This window comes from Pseudophryne corroboree, chromosome 5 (assembly GCF_028390025.1).
Source record: "Pseudophryne corroboree isolate aPseCor3 chromosome 5, aPseCor3.hap2, whole genome shotgun sequence".
Classification (NCBI taxonomy): Eukaryota; Metazoa; Chordata; class Amphibia; order Anura; family Myobatrachidae; genus Pseudophryne; species Pseudophryne corroboree.
The window spans coordinates 130,343,160-130,365,982 of NC_086448.1; the positions used below are offsets into that span (position 1 = coordinate 130,343,160).

The window sequence follows — 22,823 nt, forward strand, 5'->3', positions numbered from 1 at the left end:
GGATCCTGCAGGTAGTATCTCAGGGTTACAGGTTGGAATTCGAGAAGTCTCCCCCTCGCCGGTTCCTAAAGTCTGCTTTGCCAACGTCTCCCTCAGACAGGGCGACGGTATTGGAAGCCATTCACAAGCTGTTTTCTCAGCAGGTGATAGTCAAGGTACCCCTCCTACAACAGGGAAAGGGGTATTACTCCACGCTATTTGTGGTACCGAAGCCGGACGGCTCGGTAAGACCTATTCTAAATCTGAAATCTTTGAACCTGTACATACAAAAATTCAAGTTCAAGATGGAATCACTCAGAGCAGTGATAGCGAATCTGGAAGAAGGGGACTTTATGGTGTCCCTGGACATAAAAGATGCTTACCTACATGTCCCAATTTGCCCTTCACATCAAGGGTACCTCAGGTTCGTGGTGCAAAACTGTCATTATCCGTTTCAGACGCTGCCGTTTGGATTGTCCACGGCACCTCGGGTCTTTACCAAGGTAATGGCCGAAATGATGATTCTTCTGCGAAGAAGAGGCGTATTAATTATCCCTTACTTGGACGATCTCCTGATAAGGGCAAGGTCCAGAGAACAGCTGGAGGACGGAGTAGCACTAACCCAAGTAGTGCTGCAACAACACGGGTGGATTCTGAATTTCCCAAAATCTCAGTTGACCCCGACAACACGTCTGCTGTTCCTGGGAATGATTCTGGACACGGTTCAGAAAAAGGTGTTTCTTCCGGAGGAGAAAGCCAAGGAGTTATCCGAACTTGTCAGGAACCTCCTAAAACCAGGAAAAGTGTCTGTGCATCAATGCACAAGAGTCCTGGGAAAGATGGTGGCTTCTTACGAAGCAATCCCATTCAGCAGATTCCACGCACGAACTTTTCAGTGGGATCTGCTGGACAAATGGTCCGGATCGCATCTGCAGATGCATCAGCGGATAACCTTATCGCCACGGACAAGGGTGTCTCTTCTGTGGTGGTTGCAGAGTGCTCATCTGTTAGAAGGCCGCAGATTCGGCATACAGGACTGGGTCCTGGTGACCACGGATGCCAGTCTGAGAGGCTGGGGAGCGGTCACACAGGGAAGAAACTTCCAGGGAGTATGGTCAAGCCTGGAGATGTCTCTTCACATAAATATACTGGAGCTAAGAGCGATTTACAATGCTCTAAGCCTAGCAAAACCCCTGCTTCAGGGTCAGCCGGTGTTGATCCAGTCAGACAACATCACGGCAGTCGCCCACGTAAACAGACAGGGCGGCACAAGAAGCAGGAGAGCAATGGCAGAAGCTGCAAGGATTCTTCGCTGGGCGGAAGATCATGTGATAGCACTGTCAGCAGTGTTCATTCCGGGAGTGGACAACTGGGAAGCAGACTTCCTCAGCAGACACGATCTACACCCGGGAGAGTGGGGACTTCATCCAGAAGTCTTCCACATGATTGTGAACCGTTGGGAAAAACCAAAGGTGGATATGATGGCGTCTCGCCTCAACAAAAAAACTGGACAAGTATTGCGCCAGGTCAAGAGACCCTCAGGCAATAGCTGTGGACGCTCTGGTAACACCGTGGGTGTTCCAGTCAGTGTATGTGTTTCCTCCTCTGCCTCTCATACCCAAAGTACTGAGAATCATACGGCAAAGGGGAGTAAGAACGATACTCGTGGCTCCGGATTGGCCAAGAAGAACTTGGTACCCGGAACTTCAGGAGATGCTCACGGAAAATCCGTGGCCTCTACCTCTAAGACGGGACCTGATTCAGCAGGGACCGTGTCTATTTCAAGACTTACCGCGGCTGCGTTTGACGGCGTGGCGGTTGAACGCCGAATTCTAAGGGAAAAAGGCATTCCAGAAGAGGTCATTCCTACACTGGTTAAAGCCAGGAAGGAGGTGACTGCACAACATTATCACCGCATTTGGAGAAAATATGTTGCGTGGTGTGAGGCCAGAAAGGCCCCCACGGAGGAATTTCAATTGGGTCGATTCCTACATTTCCTGCAAACAGGATTGTCTATGGGCCTCAAGTTGGGGTCCATTAAGGTTCAAATTTCGGCCCTGTCGATTTTCTTCCAGAAAGAATTGGCTTCAGTTCCTGAAGTCCAGACTTTTGTAAAAGGAGTACTACATATACAGCCCCCGGTTGTGCCCCCAGTGGCTCCGTGGGACCTTAATGTAGTTTTGGATTTTCTCAAATCCCATTGGTTTGAGCCACTCAAATCGGCGGATTTGAAATATCTTACATGGAAAGTAACCATGCTACTGGCTCTGGCTTCAGCCAGGAGAGTGTCAGAATTGGCGGCTTTATCGTATAAAAGCCCATATCTGATTTTCCATTCGGACAGGGCAGAACTGCGGACTCGTCCTCATTTTCTGCCTAAGGTGGTGTCAGCGTTTCACCTGAACCAGCCTATTGTGGTGCCTGCGGCTACTAGCGATTTGGAGGATTCCAAGTTGCTGGACGTTGTCAGGGCATTGAAAATATATATTTCAAGGACGGCTGGAGTCAGAAAATCTGACTCGCTGTTTATACTGTATGCACCCAACAAGCTGGGTGCTCCTGCTTCTAAGCAGACGATTGCTCGTTGGATTTGTAGCACAATTCAACTTGCACATTCTGTGGCAGGCCTGCCACAGCCTAAATCTGTCAAGGCCCATTCCACAAGGAAGGTGGGCTCATCTTGGGCGGCTGCCCGAGGGGTCTCGGCATTACAACTCTGCCGAGCAGCTACGTGGTCGGGGGAGAACACGTTTGTAAAATTCTACAAATTTGATACCCTGGCTAAAGAGGACCTGGAGTTCTCTCATTCGGTGCTGCAGAGTCATCCGCACTCTCCCGCCCGTTTGGGAGCTTTGGTATAATCCCCATGGTCCTGACGGAGTCCCCAGCATCCACTAGGACGTTAGAGAAAATAAGATTTTACTTACCGATAAATCTATTTCTCGTAGTCCGTAGTGGATGCTGGGCGCCCATCCCAAGTGCGGATTGTCTGCTATACTTGTACATAGTTATTGTTACAAAAAAATCGGGTTGTTCTTGTTGTGAGCCGTCTGTTCAGAGGCTCCTACGTTGTCATACTGTTAACTGGGTTCAGATCACAAGTTGTACGGTGTGATTGGTGTGGCTGGTATGAGTCTTACCCGGGATTCAAAATCCTTCCTTATTGTGTACGCTCGTCCGGGCACAGTATCCTAACTGAGGCTTGGAGGAGGGTCATAGGGGGAGGAGCCAGTGCACACCACCTGATCCTAAAGCTTTATTTTTGTGCCCTGTCTCCTGCGGAGCCGCTAATCCCCATGGTCCTGACGGAGTCCCCAGCATCCACTACGGACTACGAGAAATAGATTTATCGGTAAGTAAAATCTTATTTTTTTTTAATGTGTGTTGCTACTTCCATTTTATTAGTTTCGGTACAATGAGCTTTTAGGCAATAGGTAGGAGAAGTGAGGAATGGGACTGCAATGCAAATAGTTGGTATATCTTGGTGTTTCAATGGTTAGAAGTTTACACACAAACAAACTAAGCCTGCACTACGTATTTTTTAAGGTTTGCTGTCATTTATCCTTGTAGACACATGATTAGCTCATAGACTGTATCAGGATAAGAACTTTGTCTATTGTCCGTGACAATACTTATGACACACAAACCTGTGGCGGTGCTAAGCATTTTGGGAAAAGTATGCTAATGTAATTTGGAGAATATTCTTCTAGAGCAGACATACCCAACCGCGGTCCTCAAGGCACAGCAACAGTGCAGGTTTTAGTGATATCCAGGCTTCAGCACAGATGGTTAAATCAAAATAACTTAGATACTAATTAAGTCACCTGTGTTCAAACCTGGATATCACTAATACCAGGACTGTTAGTGTGCCTTGTGGACCGAGGTTGGGAAACACTGTTCTAGAGCATTGCTTTTTAACTCCAGTTCTTGCAGTGGGGTGTAGTAGTGTATGCTGGCGGCCGGGCTCCCGTCGACCAGCATACCGGCGCCGGAAGACCGACTGCCGGCATGCCGACAGAGTGGCGAGTGCAAATGAGCCCCTTGCGGGCTCGCTGCGCCTGCCACGCTGCGGGCACGGTGACTATTTATTCTTCCTCCAGGGGGGTCGTGGACCCCCACGAGGGAGAAAAAGTGTCGGGATGCCGGCTGTCGGGATTCCGGCGCCGGTATACTATGCGCCGGGATCCCGACAGCCGGCAACCTGGAGACCACCCCTAGCAGTGCAATGTTTCCATCTCTCCTCATTACATGTAAAATAATTAGTAACACCTGTGGCTCTTTTAATGTGTCGGTCAGTAATGAGTACACCTGTGTGCCTGCAGAAGGAAAATATGCACTGTTGGGGGTTCCCTGAGGACTGGAGTTGTAAGAAACAGTAGTGGGGCAGATGTATTAACATGGAGAAGGCATAAGGAAGTGATAAACACACCAGCCAATCTTGTTCCATATGTAAATTAAGAATTAGGAGCTGATTGGCTGGTGCACCTTGCAGTTAACACTGGTTTATCACTTCCTTATGCCTTCTACAGGTTAATACATCTACCCCACTGGGTCAATACAAGGTGATAACGCACCAGCCAATCAGCTCCAATATGTAAATTGGCAGTTAGGAGCTGATTGTCTGGTGCATTATCACCTTGTACTTGTCACTGCTTTATCACTTCTCCAGGCTTAATACATCTGCCCCCATGTTCTAGAGACAGCATCATGTTGGAGATAATGATATCAGTCCTGTCCAAGTAGAATCCAATAAAATGCACAGCTTAAATTGCTCATCATTTAACCACAAAAGAAACCTGTCTGACGGAGATATATAAAAATAAAACGGCAAGACTTCCTTACCCTTGTTGTAACAGTAATTTTTTATGTGATTATTAGCTAAATAGAAATAAAACCTTGTAATTAAGCATTTGTTTTTCTCTATCGTCCTAGTGGATGCTGGGGTTCCTGAAAGGACCATGGGGAATAGCGGCTCCGCAGGAGACAGGGCACAAAAAGTAAAGCTTTTCCAGATCAGGTGGTGTGCACTGGCTCCTCCCCCTATGACCCTCCTCCAGACTCCAGTTAGATTTTTGTGCCCGGCCGAGAAGGGTGCAATCTAGGTGGCTCTCCTAAAGAGCTGCTTAGAAAAAGTTTAGCTTAGGTTTTTTATTTTACAGTGAGTCCTGCTGGCAACAGGATCACTGCAACGAGGGACTGAGGGGAGAAGAAGTGAACTCACCTGCGTGCAGGATGGATTGGCTTCTTGGCTACTGGACATCAGCTCCAGAGGGACGATCACAGGTACAGCCTGGATGGTCACCGGAGCCGCGCCGCCGGCTCCCTTGCAGATGCTGAAGTCAGAAGAGGTCCAGAATCGGCGGCTGAAGACTCCTGCAGTCTTCTAAAGGTAGCGCACAGCACTGCAGCTGTGCGCCATTTTCCTCTCAGCACACTTCACACGCAGTCACTGAGGGTGCAGGGCGCTGGGGGGGGGCGCCCTGGGAGGCAAATGTAACCTATATAAAGGCTAAAAATACCTCACATATAGCCCCCAGAGGCTATATGGAGATATTTAACCCCTGCCTGGATTCACTAAATAGCGGGAGACGAGCCCGCCGGAAAAGGGGCGGGGCCTATCTCCTCAGCACACGGCGCCATTTCCTCTCACAGCTCCGCTGGTCAGGACGGCTCCCAGGTCTCTCCCCTGCACTGCACTACAGAAACAGGGTAAAACAGAGAGGGGGGGCAAATTTATGGCGATATTTTGATATATATAAAGCAGCTATAAGGGAGCACTTATTATAAGGCTATCCCTGTTATATATAGCGCTTTTGGTGTGTGCTGGCAAACTCTCCCTCTGTCTCCCCAAAGGGCTAGTGGGTCCTGTCTTCGTTAGGAGCATTCCCTGTGTGTCTGCTGTGTGTCGGTACGTGTGTGTCGACATGTATGAGGACGATATTGGTGTGGAGGCGGAGCAATTGCCAAATATGAGGATGTCACCCCCTAGGGAGTCGACACCAGAATGGATGCCTTTATTTATGGAACTACGGGATAGTGTCAACACGCTAAAGCAGTCGTTTGACAACATGAGACGGCCGGACAATCAATTAGTGCCTGTCCAGGCGACTCAAACACCGTCAGGGGCTGTGAAACGCCCTTTGCCTCAGTCGGTCGACACAGACCCAGACACAGGCACTGACTCCAGTGGTGACGGTGACGAATCAACCGTATTTTCCAGTAGGGCCACACGTTATATGATTTTGGCAATGAAGGAGGCGTTACATTTAGCTGATACTACAGGTACCACTAAACAGGGTATTATGTGGGGTGTGAAAAAACTACCTATAGTTTTTCCTGAATCAGAAGAATTAAATGACGTGTGTAATGAAGCGTGGGTTGCCCCTGATAAAAAGCTGATAATTTCAAAGAAATTATTGGCATTATACCCTTTCCCGCCAGAGGTTAGGGAGCGCTGGGAAACACCTCCTAGGGTGGACAAGGCGCTAACACGCTTATCTAAACAAGTGGCGTTACCCTCTCCTGAGACGGCCGCACTTAAAGATCCATCAGATAGGAGGATGGAAAATATCCAAAAAAGTATATACACACATGCAGGTGTTATACTACGACCAGCTATAGCGACTGCCTGGATGTGCAGTGCTGGGGTAGTTTGGTCAGAGTCCCTGATTGAAAATATTGATACCCTGGACAGGGACAATATTTTACTGTCGTTAGAACAAATAAAGGATGCATTTCTTTATATGCGTGATGCACAGAGGGATATCTGCACACTGGCATCACGGGTAAGTGCTATGTCCATTTCGGCCAGAAGAGCTTTATGGACGCGACAGTGGACAGGCGATGCGGATTCAAAACGACATATGGAAGTTTTGCCGTATAAAGGGGAGGAGTTATTTGGAGTCGGTCTATCAGATTTGGTGGCCACGGCTACAGCCGGGAAATCCACCTTTCTACCTCAAGTCACTCCCCAACAGAAAAAGGCACCGACTTTTCAACCGCAGCCCTTTCGTTCCTTTAAAAATAAGAGAGCAAAGGGCTATTCATATCTGCCACGAGGCAGAGGTCGAGGGAAGAGACAGCAACAGGCAGCTCCTTCCCAGGAACAGAAGCCTTCCCCGGCTTCTACAAAAGCCTCAGCATGACGCTGGGGCTTCTCAAGCGGACTCGGGGACGGTGGGTGGTCGTCTCAAAAATTACAGCGCGCAGTGGGCTCACTCGCAGGTAGATCCCTGGATCCTGCAGATAATATCTCAGGGGTACAGGTTGGAATTAGAGACAGATCCACCTCGCCGTTTCCTGAAGTCTGCTTTACCAACGTCCCCCTCCGAAAGGGAGACGGTTTTGGAAGCCATTCACAAGCTGTACTCTCAGCAGGTGATAGTCAAGGTACCTCTTCTACAACAAGGGAAGGGGTATTATTCCACTCTTTTTGTGGTACCGAAGCCGGATGGCTCGGTAAGGCCTATTCTAAATCTGAAGTCCTTGAACCTGTACATAAAGATGTTCAAGTTCAAGATGGAGTCACTCAGAGCAGTGATAGCGAACCTGGAAGAGGGGGACTTTATGGTATCCTTGGACATCAAGGATGCGTATCTCCACGTTCCAATTTACCCCTCACACCAGGGGTACCTCAGGTTCGTTGTACAAAACTGTCACTATCAGTTTCAGACGCTGCCGTTCGGATTGTCCACGGCACCTCGGGTCTTTAAAAAGGTAATGGCCGAGATGATGATTCTGCTTCGAAGAAAAGGCATATTAATTATCCCATACTTGGACGATCTCCTAATAAGGGCAAGGTCCAGAGAACAGCTAGAGATGGGATTAGCACTGTCTCAAGAAGTGCTAAAACAGCACGGCTGGATTCTGAATATTCCAAAATCCCAGTTAATGCCGACAACTCGTCTGCTGTTCCTAGGGATGATTCTGGACACGGTTCAGAAAAAGGTTTTTCTCCCGGAGGAAAAAGCCAAGGAGTTATCCGAGCTTGTCAGGAACCTCCTAAAACCAGGAAAAGTGTCTGTACATCAATGCACAAGAGTCCTGGGAAAAGTGGTGGCTTCTTACGAAGCAATTCCATTCGGCAGATTCCACGCAAGAATTTTCCAAAGGGATCTGTTGGACAAATGGTCAGGGTCGCATCTTCAGATGCACCTGCGGATAAACCCTGTCTCCAAGGACAAGGGTGTCTCTTCTGTGGTGGTTGCAGAGTGCTCATCTATTGGAGGGCCGCAGATTCGGCATACAGGATTGGATCCTGGTGACCACGGACGCCAGCCTGAGAGGCTGGGGAGCAGTCACACAAGGAAGAAACTTCCAGGGAGTATGGACGAGCCTGGAAACGTCTCTTCACATAAACATTCTGGAACTAAGAGCAATATACAATGCTCTAAGCCAGGCAGAACCTCTGCTTCAGGGAAAACCGGTGTTGATCCAGTCGGACAACATCACGGCAGTCGCCCATGTGAACAGACAGGGCGGCACAAGAAGCAGGAGTGCAATGGCAGAAGCTGCAAGGATTCTTCGCTGGGCAGAGAATCATGTGATAGCACTGTCAGCAGTGTTCATCCCGGGAGTGGACAACTGGGAAGCAGACTTCCTCAGCAGACACGATCTTCACCCGGGAGAGTGGGGACTTCATCCAGAAGTCTTCCACTTGCTGGTAACCCGTTGGGAAAGACCAATGGTGGACATGATGGCGTCTCGCCTCAACAAAAAACTGGACAGGTATTGCGCCAGGTCAAGAGATCCGCAGGCAATAGCTGTGGACGCGCTGGTAACGCCTTGGGTGTACCAGTCGGTGTATGTGTTTCCTCCTCTGCCTCTCATACCAAAAGTATTGAGAATTATACGGCAAAGAGGCGTAAGGACGATACTAGTGGTTCCGGATTGGCCAAGAAGGACTTGGTACCCGGAACTTCAAGAGATGATCACGGAAGATCCGTGGCCTCTACCTCTAAGGAGGGACTTGCTTCAGCAGGGTCCCTGTCTGTTTCAAGACTTACCGCGGCTGCGTTTGACGGCATGGCGGTTGAACGCCGGATCCTAAAGGAAAAAGGCATGCCGGAAGAAGTTATTCCTACTTTGATTAAAGCAAGGAAGGAAGTAACCGTGCAACATTATCACCGAATTTGGCGAAAATATGTTGCGTGGTGCGAAGATCGGAGTGCTCCGACGGAGGAATTTCAACTGGGTCGATTCCTACATTTCCTGCAATCAGGATTGTCTATGGGTCTCAAATTGGGATCTATTAAGGTTCAAATTTCGGCCCTGTCGATTTTCTTTCAAAAAGAATTGGCTTCAGTCCCTGAAGTCCAGACCTTTGTTAAGGGAGTGCTACATATACAGCCTCCTGTGGTGCCTCCAGTGGCACCGTGGGATCTCAATGTGGTTTTGGACTTTCTAAAATCTCATTGGTTTGAACCACAAAAGAAGGTGGATTTGAAATATCTCACATGGAAAGTGACCATGCTTCTAGCCCTGGCTTCGGCCAGGAGAGTGTCAGAACTGGCAGCTTTATCTTACAAAAGCCCATATCTGATTTTCCATTCGGACAGGGCAGAACTGCGGACTCGTCCGCATTTTCTCCCTAAGGTGGTGTCAGCATTTCATCTGAACCAGCCTATTGTAGTGCCTGCGGCTACAAGTGACTTGGAGGACTCCAAGTTACTGGACGTTGTCAGAGCATTAAAAAATAAGAATTTACTTACCGATAATTCTATTTCTCGGAGTCCGTAGTGGATGCTGGGGTTCCTGAAAGGACCATGGGGAATAGCGGCTCCGCAGGAGACAGGGCACAAAAAGTAAAGCTTTTACAGGTCAGGTGGTGTGCACTGGCTCCTCCCCCTATGACCCTCCTCCAGACTCCAGTTAGGTACTGTGCCCGGACGAGCGTACACAATAAGGGAGGATTTTGAATCCCGGGTAAGACTCATACCAGCCACACCAATCACACCGTACAACTTGTGATCTAAACCCAGTTAACAGTATGATAACAGAGGAGCCTCTGAAAGATGGCTCCCTAAACAAAATAACCCGAAATAGTTAACAATAACTATGTACAAGTCTTGCAGATAATCCGCACTTGGGATGGGCGCCCAGCATCCACTACGGACTCCGAGAAATAGAATTATCGGTAAGTAAATTCTTATTTTCTCTATCGTCCTAAGTGGATGCTGGGGTTCCTGAAAGGACCATGGGGATTATACCAAAGCTCCCAAACGGGCGGGAGAGTGCGGATGACTCTGCAGCACCGAATGAGAGAACTCCAGGTCCTCTTTTGCCAGGGTATCAAATTTGTAAAATTTTACAAACGTGTTCTCCCCTGACCACGTAGCTGCTCGGCAGAGTTGTAATGCCGAGACCCCTCGGGCAGCCGCCCAGGATGAGCCCACCTTCCTTGTGGAATGGGCCTTAACAGAATTAGGCTGTGGTAGGCCTGCCACAGAATGTGCAAGTTGAATCGTGTTACAAATCCAACGAGCAATCGACTGCTTAGAAGCAGGTGCACCCAACTTGTTGGGTGCATACAGTATAAACAGCGAGTCAGATTTTCTGACTCCAGCCGTCCTTGAAATGTATATCTTTAAAGCTCTGACAACGTCCAACAACTTGGAGTCTTCCAAGTCGTTTGTAGCCGCAGGCACTACAATAGGCTGGTTCAGGTGAAACGCTGACACCACCTTCGGGAGAAAATGCGGACGCGTCCGCAGCTCTGCCCTATCTGAATGGAAACTTAAATAAGGACTTTTATAAGATAAAGCCGCCAGTTCTGATACTCTCCTGGCCGAAGCCAGGGCCAGTAACATAGTCACTTTCCATGTGAGATATTTCAAATCCACCTTCTTAAGTGGTTCAAACCAATGGGATTTGAGGAAATCTAAAACTACATTTAGATCCCACGGTGCCACCGGAGGCACCACAGGAGGCTGTATATGCAGTACTCCTTTGACAAAAGTCTGGACCTCAGGAACTGAGGCCAATTCTTTTTGGAAGAATATAGACAGGGCCGAAATTTGAACCTTAATAGATCCCAATTTGAGACCCATAGACAATCCTGATTGCAGGAAATGTAGGAAACGACCCAGTTGAAATTCCTTCGTCGGAGCATTCCGACCCTCGCACCATGCCACATATTTCCGCCAAATGCGGTGATAATGCTTTGCGGTGACTTCTTTCCTTGCCTTAATCAAGGTAGGAATGACTTCTTCAGGAATGCCTTTTTCTTTTAGAATCTGGCGTTCAACCGCCATGCCGTCAAACGCAGCCGCGGTAAGTCTTGAAAAAGACAAGGACCCTGCTGAGGCAGGTCCCTTCTCAGAGGTAGAGGCCACGGATCGTCCGTGACCATCTCTTGAAGTTCCGGGTACCAAGTCCTTCTTGGCCAATCCGGAGCCACTAGTATCGTTCTTACTCCTCTTTGCCGTATAATCCTCAATACCTTTGGTATGAGAGGCAGAGGAGGAAACACATATACCGACTGGTACACCCAAGGTGTTACCAGCGCATCCACAGCTATTGCCTGCGGATCTCTTGACCTGGCGCAATACCTGTCCAGTTTTTTGTTGAGGCGAGACGCCATCATGTCCACCATTGGTTTTTCCCAACGGTTTATTATCATGAGGAAAACTTCTGAATGAAGTCCCCACTCTCCCGGGTGAAGATCGTGTCTGCTGAGGAAGTCTGCTTCCCAGTTGTCCACGTCCGGGATGAATACTGCTGACAATGCTATCACGTGATTCTCCGCCCAGCGAAGGATCCTGGCAGCTTCTGCCATTGCACTCCTGCTTCTTGTGCCGCCCTGTCTGTTTACATGGGCGACTGCCGTGATGTTGTCCGACTGGATCAACACCGGTCTTCCTTGAAGCAGAGGTTCCGCCTGGTTTAGAGCATTGTAGATTGCTCTTAGTTCCAGAATGTTTATGTGAAGAGACTTTTCCAGGCTCGTCCACACTCCCTGGAAGTTTCTTCCCTGTGTGACTGCTCCCCAGCCTCTCAGGCTGGCGTCCGTGGTCACCAGGATCCAATCCTGTATGCCGAATCTGCGGCCCTCCAGTAGATGAGCCTCCTGCAACCACCACAGAAGAGATACCCTTGTCCTTGGAGACAGGGTTATCCGCTGATGCATCTGAAGATGCGATCCGGACCATTCGTCCAGCAAATCTCCCTGAAAATGTTTTGCGTGAGATCTGCCGAATGGAATCGCTTCGTAAGAAGCCACCATTTTTCCCAGGCCTCCTGTGCATTAATGCACTGATACTTGGCCTGGTTTTAGGAGGTTTCTGACTAGGTCGGATAACTCCCTGGCTTTCCCCTCCAGGAGAAATACCTTTTTCTGGACTATGCCCAGAATCATTCCTGGGAACAGCAGACGTATCATCGGAAAACACAGCTGCGATTTTTGGAATATTTAGAATCCACTCGTGCTATCGTAGAACTACTTTAGATAGTTCGTTTCCGACCTCCAACTGTTCTCTGGAACTTGCCCCTTTCAGGATATCGTCCAAGTAAGGGATAATTAAGATGCCCTTTTCTTTGAAGAGAGTCATCTTTTCGGCCATTACCTTGGTAAAGGCCCGGGGTGCCGTGGATAATTCAACGGCAACTTTTGAAACTGATATTGACAGTTCTGTATCACGAACCCGATGTACCCTTGTTGAGAAGGGCAAATTTGGACATGGAGGTAATCCTTGATGTCCAGGGACACCATATAGTCCCCTTCTTTCCGGTTCGCTATCACTGCTCTGAGTGACTCCATCTTGATTTGAACCTTTATGTAAGTGTTCAAAGATTTCAGATTTAGACTATGTCTCACCAAGCCGTCTGGCTTCAGTACCACCATATAGTGTGGAAGACTAATACCCTTTTCCTTGTTGTAGGAGGGGTACTTTGATTATCACCTGCTGGAAATACAGCTTGTGAATTTTTCCCAATACTGCCTCCCTGTTGGAGGGAGCCGTTGGTAACGCAGACTTCAGGAACCTGCGAGGAAAAGATGTCTCGACTCTCCAATCTGTACCCCTGGGATAATACTAGTACGATCCAGGGGTCAACTTGCGAGTGATCCCACTGCGCGTTGAGACTCTTGAGACTACACCCCCACCTAACCTGAGTCCGCTTACACGGCCCCAGCGTCATGCTGGGGACTTGGCAGACGCGGTGGAAGGCTTCCTTTCCTGGGAAGGAGCTGTCTGCTGCAGTCTACTTCCCTTTCCTCTATGTCTGGGCAGATATGACTGGCCTTTTGCCCGCTTGCCCTCATGGGAACGGAAGGATTGAGGCTGAAAAGACGGTGTCTGTTTCTGCTGAGATGTAACTTGGGGTAAAAAGGTTGGATTTCCAGCTGTTGCCGAGACCCCCAGGTCCGTTGGACCGACCCCAAATAACTCTTTCCCTTTATACGGCCATACTTCCATGTGTCGTATGGGATATGTATCACCTGACCACTGTCGTGTCCATGACATCTTCTGGGAGATATGGATCACGCACTTATTTTGATGCCAGAGTGCACATATCCCTCTGTGCATCTCGCATACATAAATATATAATGCATCCTATTAAATGCTCTATATCAATCAAATATTTTCAGTCAGGGAAACCGACCAAGCCAACCCAGCACTGCATCTCCAGGCTGATGGCGATCGCTGGTCGCAGTATAACCACCTTATGTGTGTATATACTTTTTAGGATATTTTTCCAGCTGCCTATCAGCTGGCTCCTTGAGGGCGGCCGTATCTGGCGACGGTAACGCCACTTGATAAGCGTGTGAGCGCCTTATTCATTCCCAACGCGCCCTAACTTCTGGCGGGAAAGGGTATAACGCCAATATTTGCTATCGGGGTAAACCCACGCATCATCACACACTTTATTTTATTTTATCTGATTCAGGAAAAACTACAGGTAGTTTTTTCACTCCCACATAATACCCTTTTTTGTGGTACTTGTAGTATCAGAAATATGTAACACCTCCTTCATTGCCCTTAACGTGTGGCCCTAATAAGGAATACGTTTGTTTATTCACCGTCGACACTGGATTCAGTGTCGGTGTCTGTGTCTGTGTCGACCGACTGAGGTAAATGGGCGTTATTAAAAACCCCTGACGGTGTTTCTGAGACGCCTGGACCGGTACTAATTGTTTGTCGGCCGTCTCATGTCGTCAACCGACCTTGCAGCGTGTTGACATTCTCACGTAATTCCCTAAATAAGCCATCCATACCGGTGTCGACTCCCTAGAGAGTGACATCACCATCATAGGCAATTGCTCCGCCTCCTCCAACATCGTCCTCATACATGTCGACACACACGTACCGACACACAGCACACACACCGGGAATGCTCTGACAGAGGACAGGACCCCACTAGCCCTTTGGAGAGACAGAGGGAGAGTTTGCCAGCACACACCAAAAAAACGCTATAATTACATAGGGACAACCTTATATAAGTGTTTCTCCCTTATAGCATCTTTAATATATTTATGTCGCCAATTTAGTGCCCCCCCTCTCTGTTTAAACCCTGTTTCTGTAGTGCAGTGCAGGGGAGAGCCTGGGAGCCTTCTCTCCAGCCTTTCTGTGAGAGAAAATGGCGCTGTGTGCTGAGGAGATAGGCCCCGCCCCTTTTTCGGCGGGCTCGTCTCCCGCTATTTATTGTATTTAGGCAGGGGTTAAATATCTCCATATAGCCTCTGGGGGCTATATGTGAGGTATTTTTAGCCTTATATAGGTTTACATTTGCCTCCCAGGGCGCCCCCCCCCAGCGCCCTGCACCCTCAGTGACTGCCGTGTGAAGTGTGCTGAGAGGAAAATGGCGCACAGCTGCAGTGCTGTGCGCTACCTTTAGAAGACTGCAGGAGTCTTCAGCCGCCGATTCTGGACCTCTTCTTGCTTCAGCATCTGCGAGGGGGCCGGCGGCGAGGCTCCGGTGACCATCCAGGCTGTACCTGTGATCGTCCCTCTGGAGCTTCATGTCCAGTAGCCAAGAAGCCAATCCATCCTGCACGCAGGTGAGTTCACTTCTTCTCCCCTCTGTCCCTCGTTGCAGTGATCCTGTTGCCAGCAGGAATCACTGTAAAATAAAAAACCTAAGCTAAACTTCTCTAAGCAGCTCTTTATGAGAGCCACCTAGAATTGCACCCTTCTCGGCCGGGCACAAAAATCTAACTGGAGTCTGGAGGAGGGTCATAGGGGGAGGAGCCAGTGCACACCACCTGACCTGTAAAAGCTTTACTTTTTGTGCCCTGTCTCCTGCGGAGCCGCTATTCCCCATGGTCCTTTCAGGAACCCCAGCATCCACTTAGGACGATAGAGAAATATATATTGCAAGGACAGCTGGCGTCAGAAAATCTGACTCGTTGTTTATATTGTATGCACCCAACAAGATGGGTGCTCCTGCGTCTAAGCAGACGATTGCTCGTTGGATCTGTAGCACAATCCAACTTGCACATTCTGTGGCAGGCCTGCCACAGCCTAAATCTGTAAAGGCCCACTCCACAAGGAAGGTGGGCTCATCTTGGGCGGCTGCCCGAGGGGTCTCGGCATTACAACTTTGCCGAGCAGCTACGTGGTCAGGGGAGAACACGTTTGTAAAATTTTACAAATTTGATACTCTGGCTAAGGAGGACCTGGAGTTCTCTCATTCGGTGCTGCAGAGTCATCCGCACTCTCCCGCCCGTTTGGGAGCTTTGGTATAATCCCCATGGTCCTTTCAGGAACCCCAGCATCCACTAGGACGATAGAGAAAATAAGATTTTACTTACCGATAAATCTATTTCTCGGAGTCCGTAGTGGATGCTGGGCGCCCATCCCAAGTGCGGATTATCTGCAATAATTGTACATAGTTATTGTTAACTAATTCGGGTTATTGTTGAAGGAAGCCATCTTTCAGAGGCTCCGCTGTTATCATACTGTTAACTGGGTTTAGATCACAAGTTGTACGGTGTGATTGGTGTGGCTGGTATGAGTCTTACCCGGGATTCAAAATCCTCCCTTATTGTGTACGCTCGTCCGGGCACAGTACCTAACTGGAGTCTGGAGGAGGGTCATAGGGGGAGGAGCCAGTGCACACCACCTGATCTGGAAAAGCTTTACTTTTTGTGCCCTGTCTCCTGCGGAGCCGCTATTCCCCATGGTCCTTTCAGGAACCCCAGCATCCACTACGGACTCCGAGAAATAGATTTATCGGTAAGTAAAATCTTATTATTCCCTTATTGGAGATGTGTGTTCTGTATTTTCCAAGTGCAAGTGTTCCTTACTCTGGCTTCCTGCTGCATGAAGGCAGAGATTAAGGCAGGTACACATATTTTATTGCCTCTAAAATACAGTCCTACATATATAACGCAAGGAAATTTGGGCACACTTGGCTTTTATAATAAACCTGACTATAGTGAACAGGTACATGTAAAGCTACGTCAGTAGGCCAAGTGTATTTCAGTATATGCAGTGGCCAAGCGTTGGTGCTTTAACCAGTCTTATTGCTCTCCTCATAGTGATGACCTCTTGCATGACTTGGACAACTGGGAATCTTCTGGGCAGTGGAAGTTCTCTGCTTATTCGACCTCAAAGGATACGTGTAATATATCAGGTAATCATGCGATAATGCAGCAGATGTCCACATAGCTGGAAGAAACCCCTGGAGCCAAAGTAAAATAGAGCTGGTGTATAAGTTTTATGTATAATTATTGTTATCTGTCTTCTCTGGTTCCTTAAACAATGTTGTTGGCTACTAGAGTTGGTTATGTCCCATAGATTGTAAGCTTGCGAGCAGGGCCCTCCTACCTCTATGACTGTTTGTTTGTACCCAGTTTTGTCTTCTAATTGTGTCAAGTTGTAAAGTGCAACGGAATTTGCTGCGCTATATAAGAAACTGTTAATAAAAATAATAATAATAGTCATAAAATAAATATTTCATGCTGTATTTCTGTAATAACAAGCTAGGTGGCGCTAGTTGGCCTTTTGTACTGGCCTGGGAATAGGGGATCCTACTCCACAGGATTGATAAGATGTGGTGAGGCCCAGGACAGAGCTGTAAGGGGCAGACAAGCAGTTGGAGGGCTCAGTATGCACAGTGGAAAGCCTAGCATGGGGCTGGTGTGTGACTTGCTGAAGATGCTGACTACTGAGGGGGAACTCCAGAAGTTTATGGACTATGTTTTGTGGTATTTTAGGACTCTCTGTTAAAAATTGTAAACAGATTAGCTGGCAGTTATTACCAAGGGTTGAAGAAGTGAGTCAGCGGTGGGGGGAGGGCTAGCTTTATTATGTTCAGTCTACTTTTGTAAAAGCTTATTCCTGTAGAGTTTAACAGGTGGAGACTTGAATGAACCAAAACACAAATCACTGACATAGGGTAGTTGCCCTGGGCATTGGGTCACACCATGTAGGAGCCTTATTTCCCGTCCTACCTCTCTTTTTTTCTCCATAGCTGCATTATTCCTCAGTTTTGTGTCTATTTACTATAGCTGGGGTACACATGGGTGCGATGTCGGGCTCCCGCAATTGCTGGTCGCTCCTGCTACATGTCAAACCTAGCAATATCGCTTTATGTTAATGAAGGACGGAACATGACACCTGAAAAAGCTCACTTCCCAAATTTCTCATGGGAGGAAAAAGTGGTATCAAATGTGTTATACATGGACTGCAAACCCCCTGAATAGAAAGGACATGGTTAATTTGCCTGCTGTCGGGATCCCGACTGTCTGAATACAGACGCCGGAAACCCGAAACCTGTCACAATGCCGGCACGGGAATCCCACAATGGTCAGGAGACTGACACTGGAATCCCAACATCCGGCATGCCGAATTATTATTATTATTATTATTATTATTATTATTATTATTATCATCATCCTTTATATGGCGAAACATGCTCAGCGCCCAATTACAGAGTAAACAAATAAGCAAAACATGAAGACAGTGACTTACAATTCCATACAATATAGGACAAGTACAGGATATATAAACATAGCTGCGTCAGTACGCAGCACTGAAATAAGTATCGGGGTGGCAGAAAACTGATTTGGTGCCATCAAGGGAGTATTGAAAAGTATATAGGTTAAGTAAGAGACTTAAAAGCACTTGAGGGAAGAGGACCCTGCTCATGAAAGCTTACATTCTAGAGGGGGGGGGGGGGGCACACAGACGGGTGACACAGATAGGGTAGAAAGTGAGCGTGGGTCACAGAGGGCTTAGGATGAGAGACGGCTGGGTTTGGTGAAGAAGTGTCTTGAGAGCTCGTTTTGAAGTTTTTTTTTTTTTTATAGAGAGGTGGAGACCTATAGCGCCTGGGTTAGGTTTAGGGCTGGGGAGGGGTTACTTTAGCCTCCCCACAGGGAGGTTAGGGTTAGGCTGTGGGGGGGGAGCTTAGGGGTAGGTTGCGAGAAGGGGGAGAGGGGGGTATAGTTAGGCACCCACAGGTAGGGTTAGGTTTAGGCTGCAGAAGGGAGGGGAGTGGGGCGAACAGCCCCCTGCTCACCCCTGTCGGCATTGCAAGCTTAGCGATACCGATGTCGATCTTCTGATCTATCTTATATGAAGATGGCTGTAAACTTTCAGTTGCCCAAACACTAAAAACTTGTTGCTCATTATTTACATATGAGGCAACACAAAATTTACAGTATCTGAGAGTCGGCACAGCAAATCATTCAAAAACAAATCTTTATATATAGAAACAGATCAAAAACATCCACAGTTGTTGGAGAAGATGCAGTGGTTCCCCAGTCTTGGTTAAACCCCTGTTTATAAACCTTTTTCCTGTTGGAACTTTTCAAGAGGTAATGTGTATCTGTAATTTGCGAAATGAACGTGTTCTATCCTTTTGTCACAGGTTTTGGAGACATCTCGCCTGAAGAGCTTCGCCTGGAATGTTATGCGTCTTTGGAACAAGGACATCTTCCAAACTATGTAAATTGGAAAAATGTGTATTTGCTTTTTCTAAATGCAGTGTTAATAATTGATGACAAACAGAATAATGGGTTCTCTAGGGTGACTGTAAATGTATTTTTCTAGCATCCATAAGGGATATTGGGGTAAACTAGGACGATGGATAAAGGAGCCAGTGCACTTTAAATTTCTTCAACTGGGTGTACTGGCTCCTCCCCTCTATGCCCCCTTTCACAGGCAGTTTAGAAAAAAGTGCCCTCAGGAGAGGATGCACACTCTGCAAGCTCCAGAGAGCTTTTCTTCAGTTTCTTTTTAAATCTTTATTTTCAGTATGCTGTTTGGGCAACAGCATACATGCACCGGCCTTGCGAGGTGTCGGAGCCGCTTCCCCTCTGCAGGACCACCGTCCTGAGAGGTTGTTGTACAGCAGGGCACTGCGCTTTTGCGGTCACAATCGCAGCACGCCGCACACCCTTAACAATAGCCTGAAGTTGACATCTGTGGTTAGTACAAACCGGGGGCCCCGCTAGGGGGGGTCTTCTGGTTCATGGTGTGGCAGAATGCAGGCACGGCATACGGGACCCTCTCAGGGGACCTGCTATAGCCCCCTGTGTACACTGGCATGCGGTTGTGAAAACAGGTATTTATATTATGTTTCTCTAACGTCCTAAGTGGATGCTGGGGACTCCGTAAGGACCATGGGGAATAGCGGCTCCGCAGGAGACTGGGCATAACTATAAAGAAAGCTTTAGACTACTGGTGTGCACTGGCTCCTCCCACCATGACCCTCCTCCCGACTTCAGTTAGTATCTTGTGCCCGGCTGAGCTGGATGCACACTAGGGGCTCTCCTGAGCTCCTAGAAAGAAAGTATATTTAGGTTTTTTATTTTACAGTGAGATCTGCTGCTCTGTCTCCCCAAAGGGCTTTGTGGGTCCTATCCTCTGTCAGAGCATTCCCTGTGTGTTTGCGGTGTGTCGGTGCGGCTGTGTCGACATGTTTGATGAGGAGGCTTATGTGGAGGCGGAGCAGATGCCTGTAAATGTGATGTCACCCCCTGCGGGGTCGACACCTGAGTGGATGGTGCTGTGGAAGGAATTACGTGACAGTGTCGACTCCTTGCATAAAAGGTTTGACGACATACCAAATGTGGGACAGTCGGCTTCTCAGCCTGTGCCTGCCCAGGCGTCTCAAAATCCATCAGGGGCTCTAAAACGCCCGCTACCTCAGATGGCAGACACAGATGTCGACACGGATACTGACTCCAGTGTCGACGATGATGAGACTAATGTAACTTCCAGTAGGGCCACACGTTACATGATTGAGGCAATGAAAAATGTGTTGCACATTTCTGATGTTACCCCCGGTACCACAAAAAAGGGTATTATGTTTGGAGAGAAAAAACTACCAGTAGCTTTTCCTCCATCTGAGGAGTTAAATGAAGTGTGTGAAGAAGCGTGGGCTTCCCCTGATAAGAAGCTGGTAATTTCTAAGAGGTTACTAATGGCGTACCCTTTCCCGCCAGAGGATAGGTCACGTTGGGAAACATCCCCTAGAGTGGATAAAGCGCTCACACGCTTGTCAAAGAAGGTGGCACTACCGTCTCCGGATACGGCCGCCCTGAAGGAATCTGCTGATAGAAAGCAGGAGGCTATCCTGAAATCTATATATACACACACAGGTGTTATACTGAGACCAGCTATTGCTTCAGCATGGATGTGCAGTGCTGCAGCTGCATGGTCAGATTCCCTGTCAGAAAATATTGATACCCTAGACAGGGACACTATATTGCTAACCATAGAGCATATAAAAGATGCACTTTTATACATGAGGGATGCACAGAGGGATATTTGCCGGCTGGCATCAAAAATTAGTGCAATGTCCATTTCTGCCAGGAGAGGGTTATGGACTCGGCAGTGGACAGGTGATGCAGATTCCAAAAGGCACATGGAAGTTCTGCCTTATAAGGGTGAGGAGTTGTTCGGGGATGGTCTCTCGGACCTCGTTTCCACAGCAACAGCTGGGAAGTCTACATTTTTACCCCATGTTCCCTCACAGCCAAAGAAAGCACCGTATTATCAGGTACAGTCCTTTCGGCCCAATAGGGGCAAGCGGGTTAAAGGCGCGTCCTTTCTGCCCAGAGGCAGAGGTAGGGGAAAAAAGCTGCAGCATACAGCCAGTTCCCAGGAGCAAAAGTCCTCCCCCGCTTCCTCTAAGTCCACAGCATGACGCTGGGGCTCCACAGGCGGAGCCAGGTACGGTGGGGGCCCGTCTCAAATATTTCAGCAATCAGTGGGCTCGCTCACGAGTGGATCCCTGGATTTTTCAGATAGTATCTCAGGGGTACAAGCTGGAATTCGAGACGTCTCCCCCCCCGCCGTTTCCTCAAATCTGCCTTGCCAACCACTCCCTCAGGCAGGGAGGCAGTGTTACAGGCAATTCACAAGCTGTATTCACAAAAGGTGATGGTAATGGTACCCCTACTTCAACAAGGACGGGGTTACTATTCCACAATGTTTGTGGTACCGAAACCGGACGGTTCGGTGAGACCCATTTTAAATTTAAAAACCTTGAGCACATATATAACAAAATTCAAGTTCAAGATGGAATCGCTCAGGGCGGTTATTGCAAGCCTGGACGAGGGGGGATTACATGGTATCACTGGACATCAAGGATGCTTACCTGCATGTCCCCATTTACCATCCTCACCAGGAGTACCTCAGATTTGTGGTACAGGATTGTCATTACCAATTCCAGACGTTGCCGTTCGGTCTATCCACGGCTCCGAGGGTCTTTACCAAGGTAATGGCCGAAATGATGATACTCCTTCGAAAGAAGGGAGTTTTAATTATCCCGTTCTTGGACGATCTCCTGGTAAAGGCGAGGTCCAGAGAGCAGTTGTTGGTCGGGGTAGCACTATCTCGGGAGGTGCTACAAAAGCACGGCTGGATTCTAAACATTCCAAAGTCACAGCTGGTCCCTACGACACGTCTACTGTTCCTGGGGATGGTTCTGGACACAGAACAGAAAAAAGTGTTTCTCCCGGAGGAGAAGGCCAAGGAGCTGTCATCTCTAGTCGGAGGCCTCCTAAAACCAAAACAGGTGTCGGTGCATCACTGCACGCGGATCCTGGGAAAGATGGTAGCTTCCTACGAAGCAATTCCATTCGGCAGGTTTCATGCAAGAACCTTTCAGTGGGACCTGTTGGACAAGTGGTCCGGGTCGCATCTTCAGATGCATCGGCTGATAACCCTGACTCCAAGGACAAGGGTGTCTCTACTGTGGTGGCTGCAGAGTGCTCATCTTCAAGAGGGCCGCAGATTCTGCATACAGGACTGGGTCCTGGTGACCACGGATGCCAGCCTTCGAGGCTGGGGGGCAGTCACACAGGGAAGAAACTTCCAGGGACTATGGTCAAGTCAGGAGACTTCCCTGCACATAAATATTCTGGAACTGAGGGCCATTTACAATGCCCTAAGTCAGGCAAAAACCCTGCTTCAAAACCAGCCGGTACTGATCCAGTCAGACAACATCACGGCGGTCGCCCATGTAAACCGACAGGGCGGCACGAGAAGCAGGACGGCAATGGCAGAAGCCACAAGGATTCTCCGATGGACGGAAAATCACGTGTTAGCACTATCAGCAGTGTTCATTCCGGGAGTGGACAATTGGGAAGCAGACTTCCTCAGCAGGCACGACCTCCACCCGGGAGAGTGGGGACTTCATCCAGAAGTCTTTCAAATGATTGTAAACCGTTGGGAAAGGCCACAGGTGGACATGATGGCGTCCCGCCTCAACAAAAAGCTAGAAAAGTACTGCGCCAGGTCAAGGGACCCGCAGGCGATAGCTGTGGACGCTCTAGTGACACCGTGGGTGTACCGGTCGGTTTATGTGTTCCCTCCTCTTCCTCTCATACCAAAGGTACTGAGGATAATAAGGAGAAGAGGAGTAAGAACTATACTCATTGTTCCGGA

General features: G+C 48.5%; 1 protein-coding gene across 1 annotated transcript in view; it reads left to right on the forward strand.

The window, feature by feature from the left end:
• NUP42 (nucleoporin 42) overlaps nucleotides 1-22,823 on the forward strand; it is a 119,034-nt gene that overhangs the window by 53,326 nt on the left and 42,885 nt on the right. Inside the window, exons 3-4 of the mRNA XM_063921718.1 lie at nucleotides 16,460-16,554; nucleotides 18,796-18,872. Of these exons, the coding sequence (XP_063777788.1) occupies nucleotides 16,460-16,554; nucleotides 18,796-18,872 (172 nt within the window). The remainder of the gene's footprint in view (nucleotides 1-16,459; nucleotides 16,555-18,795; nucleotides 18,873-22,823) is intronic.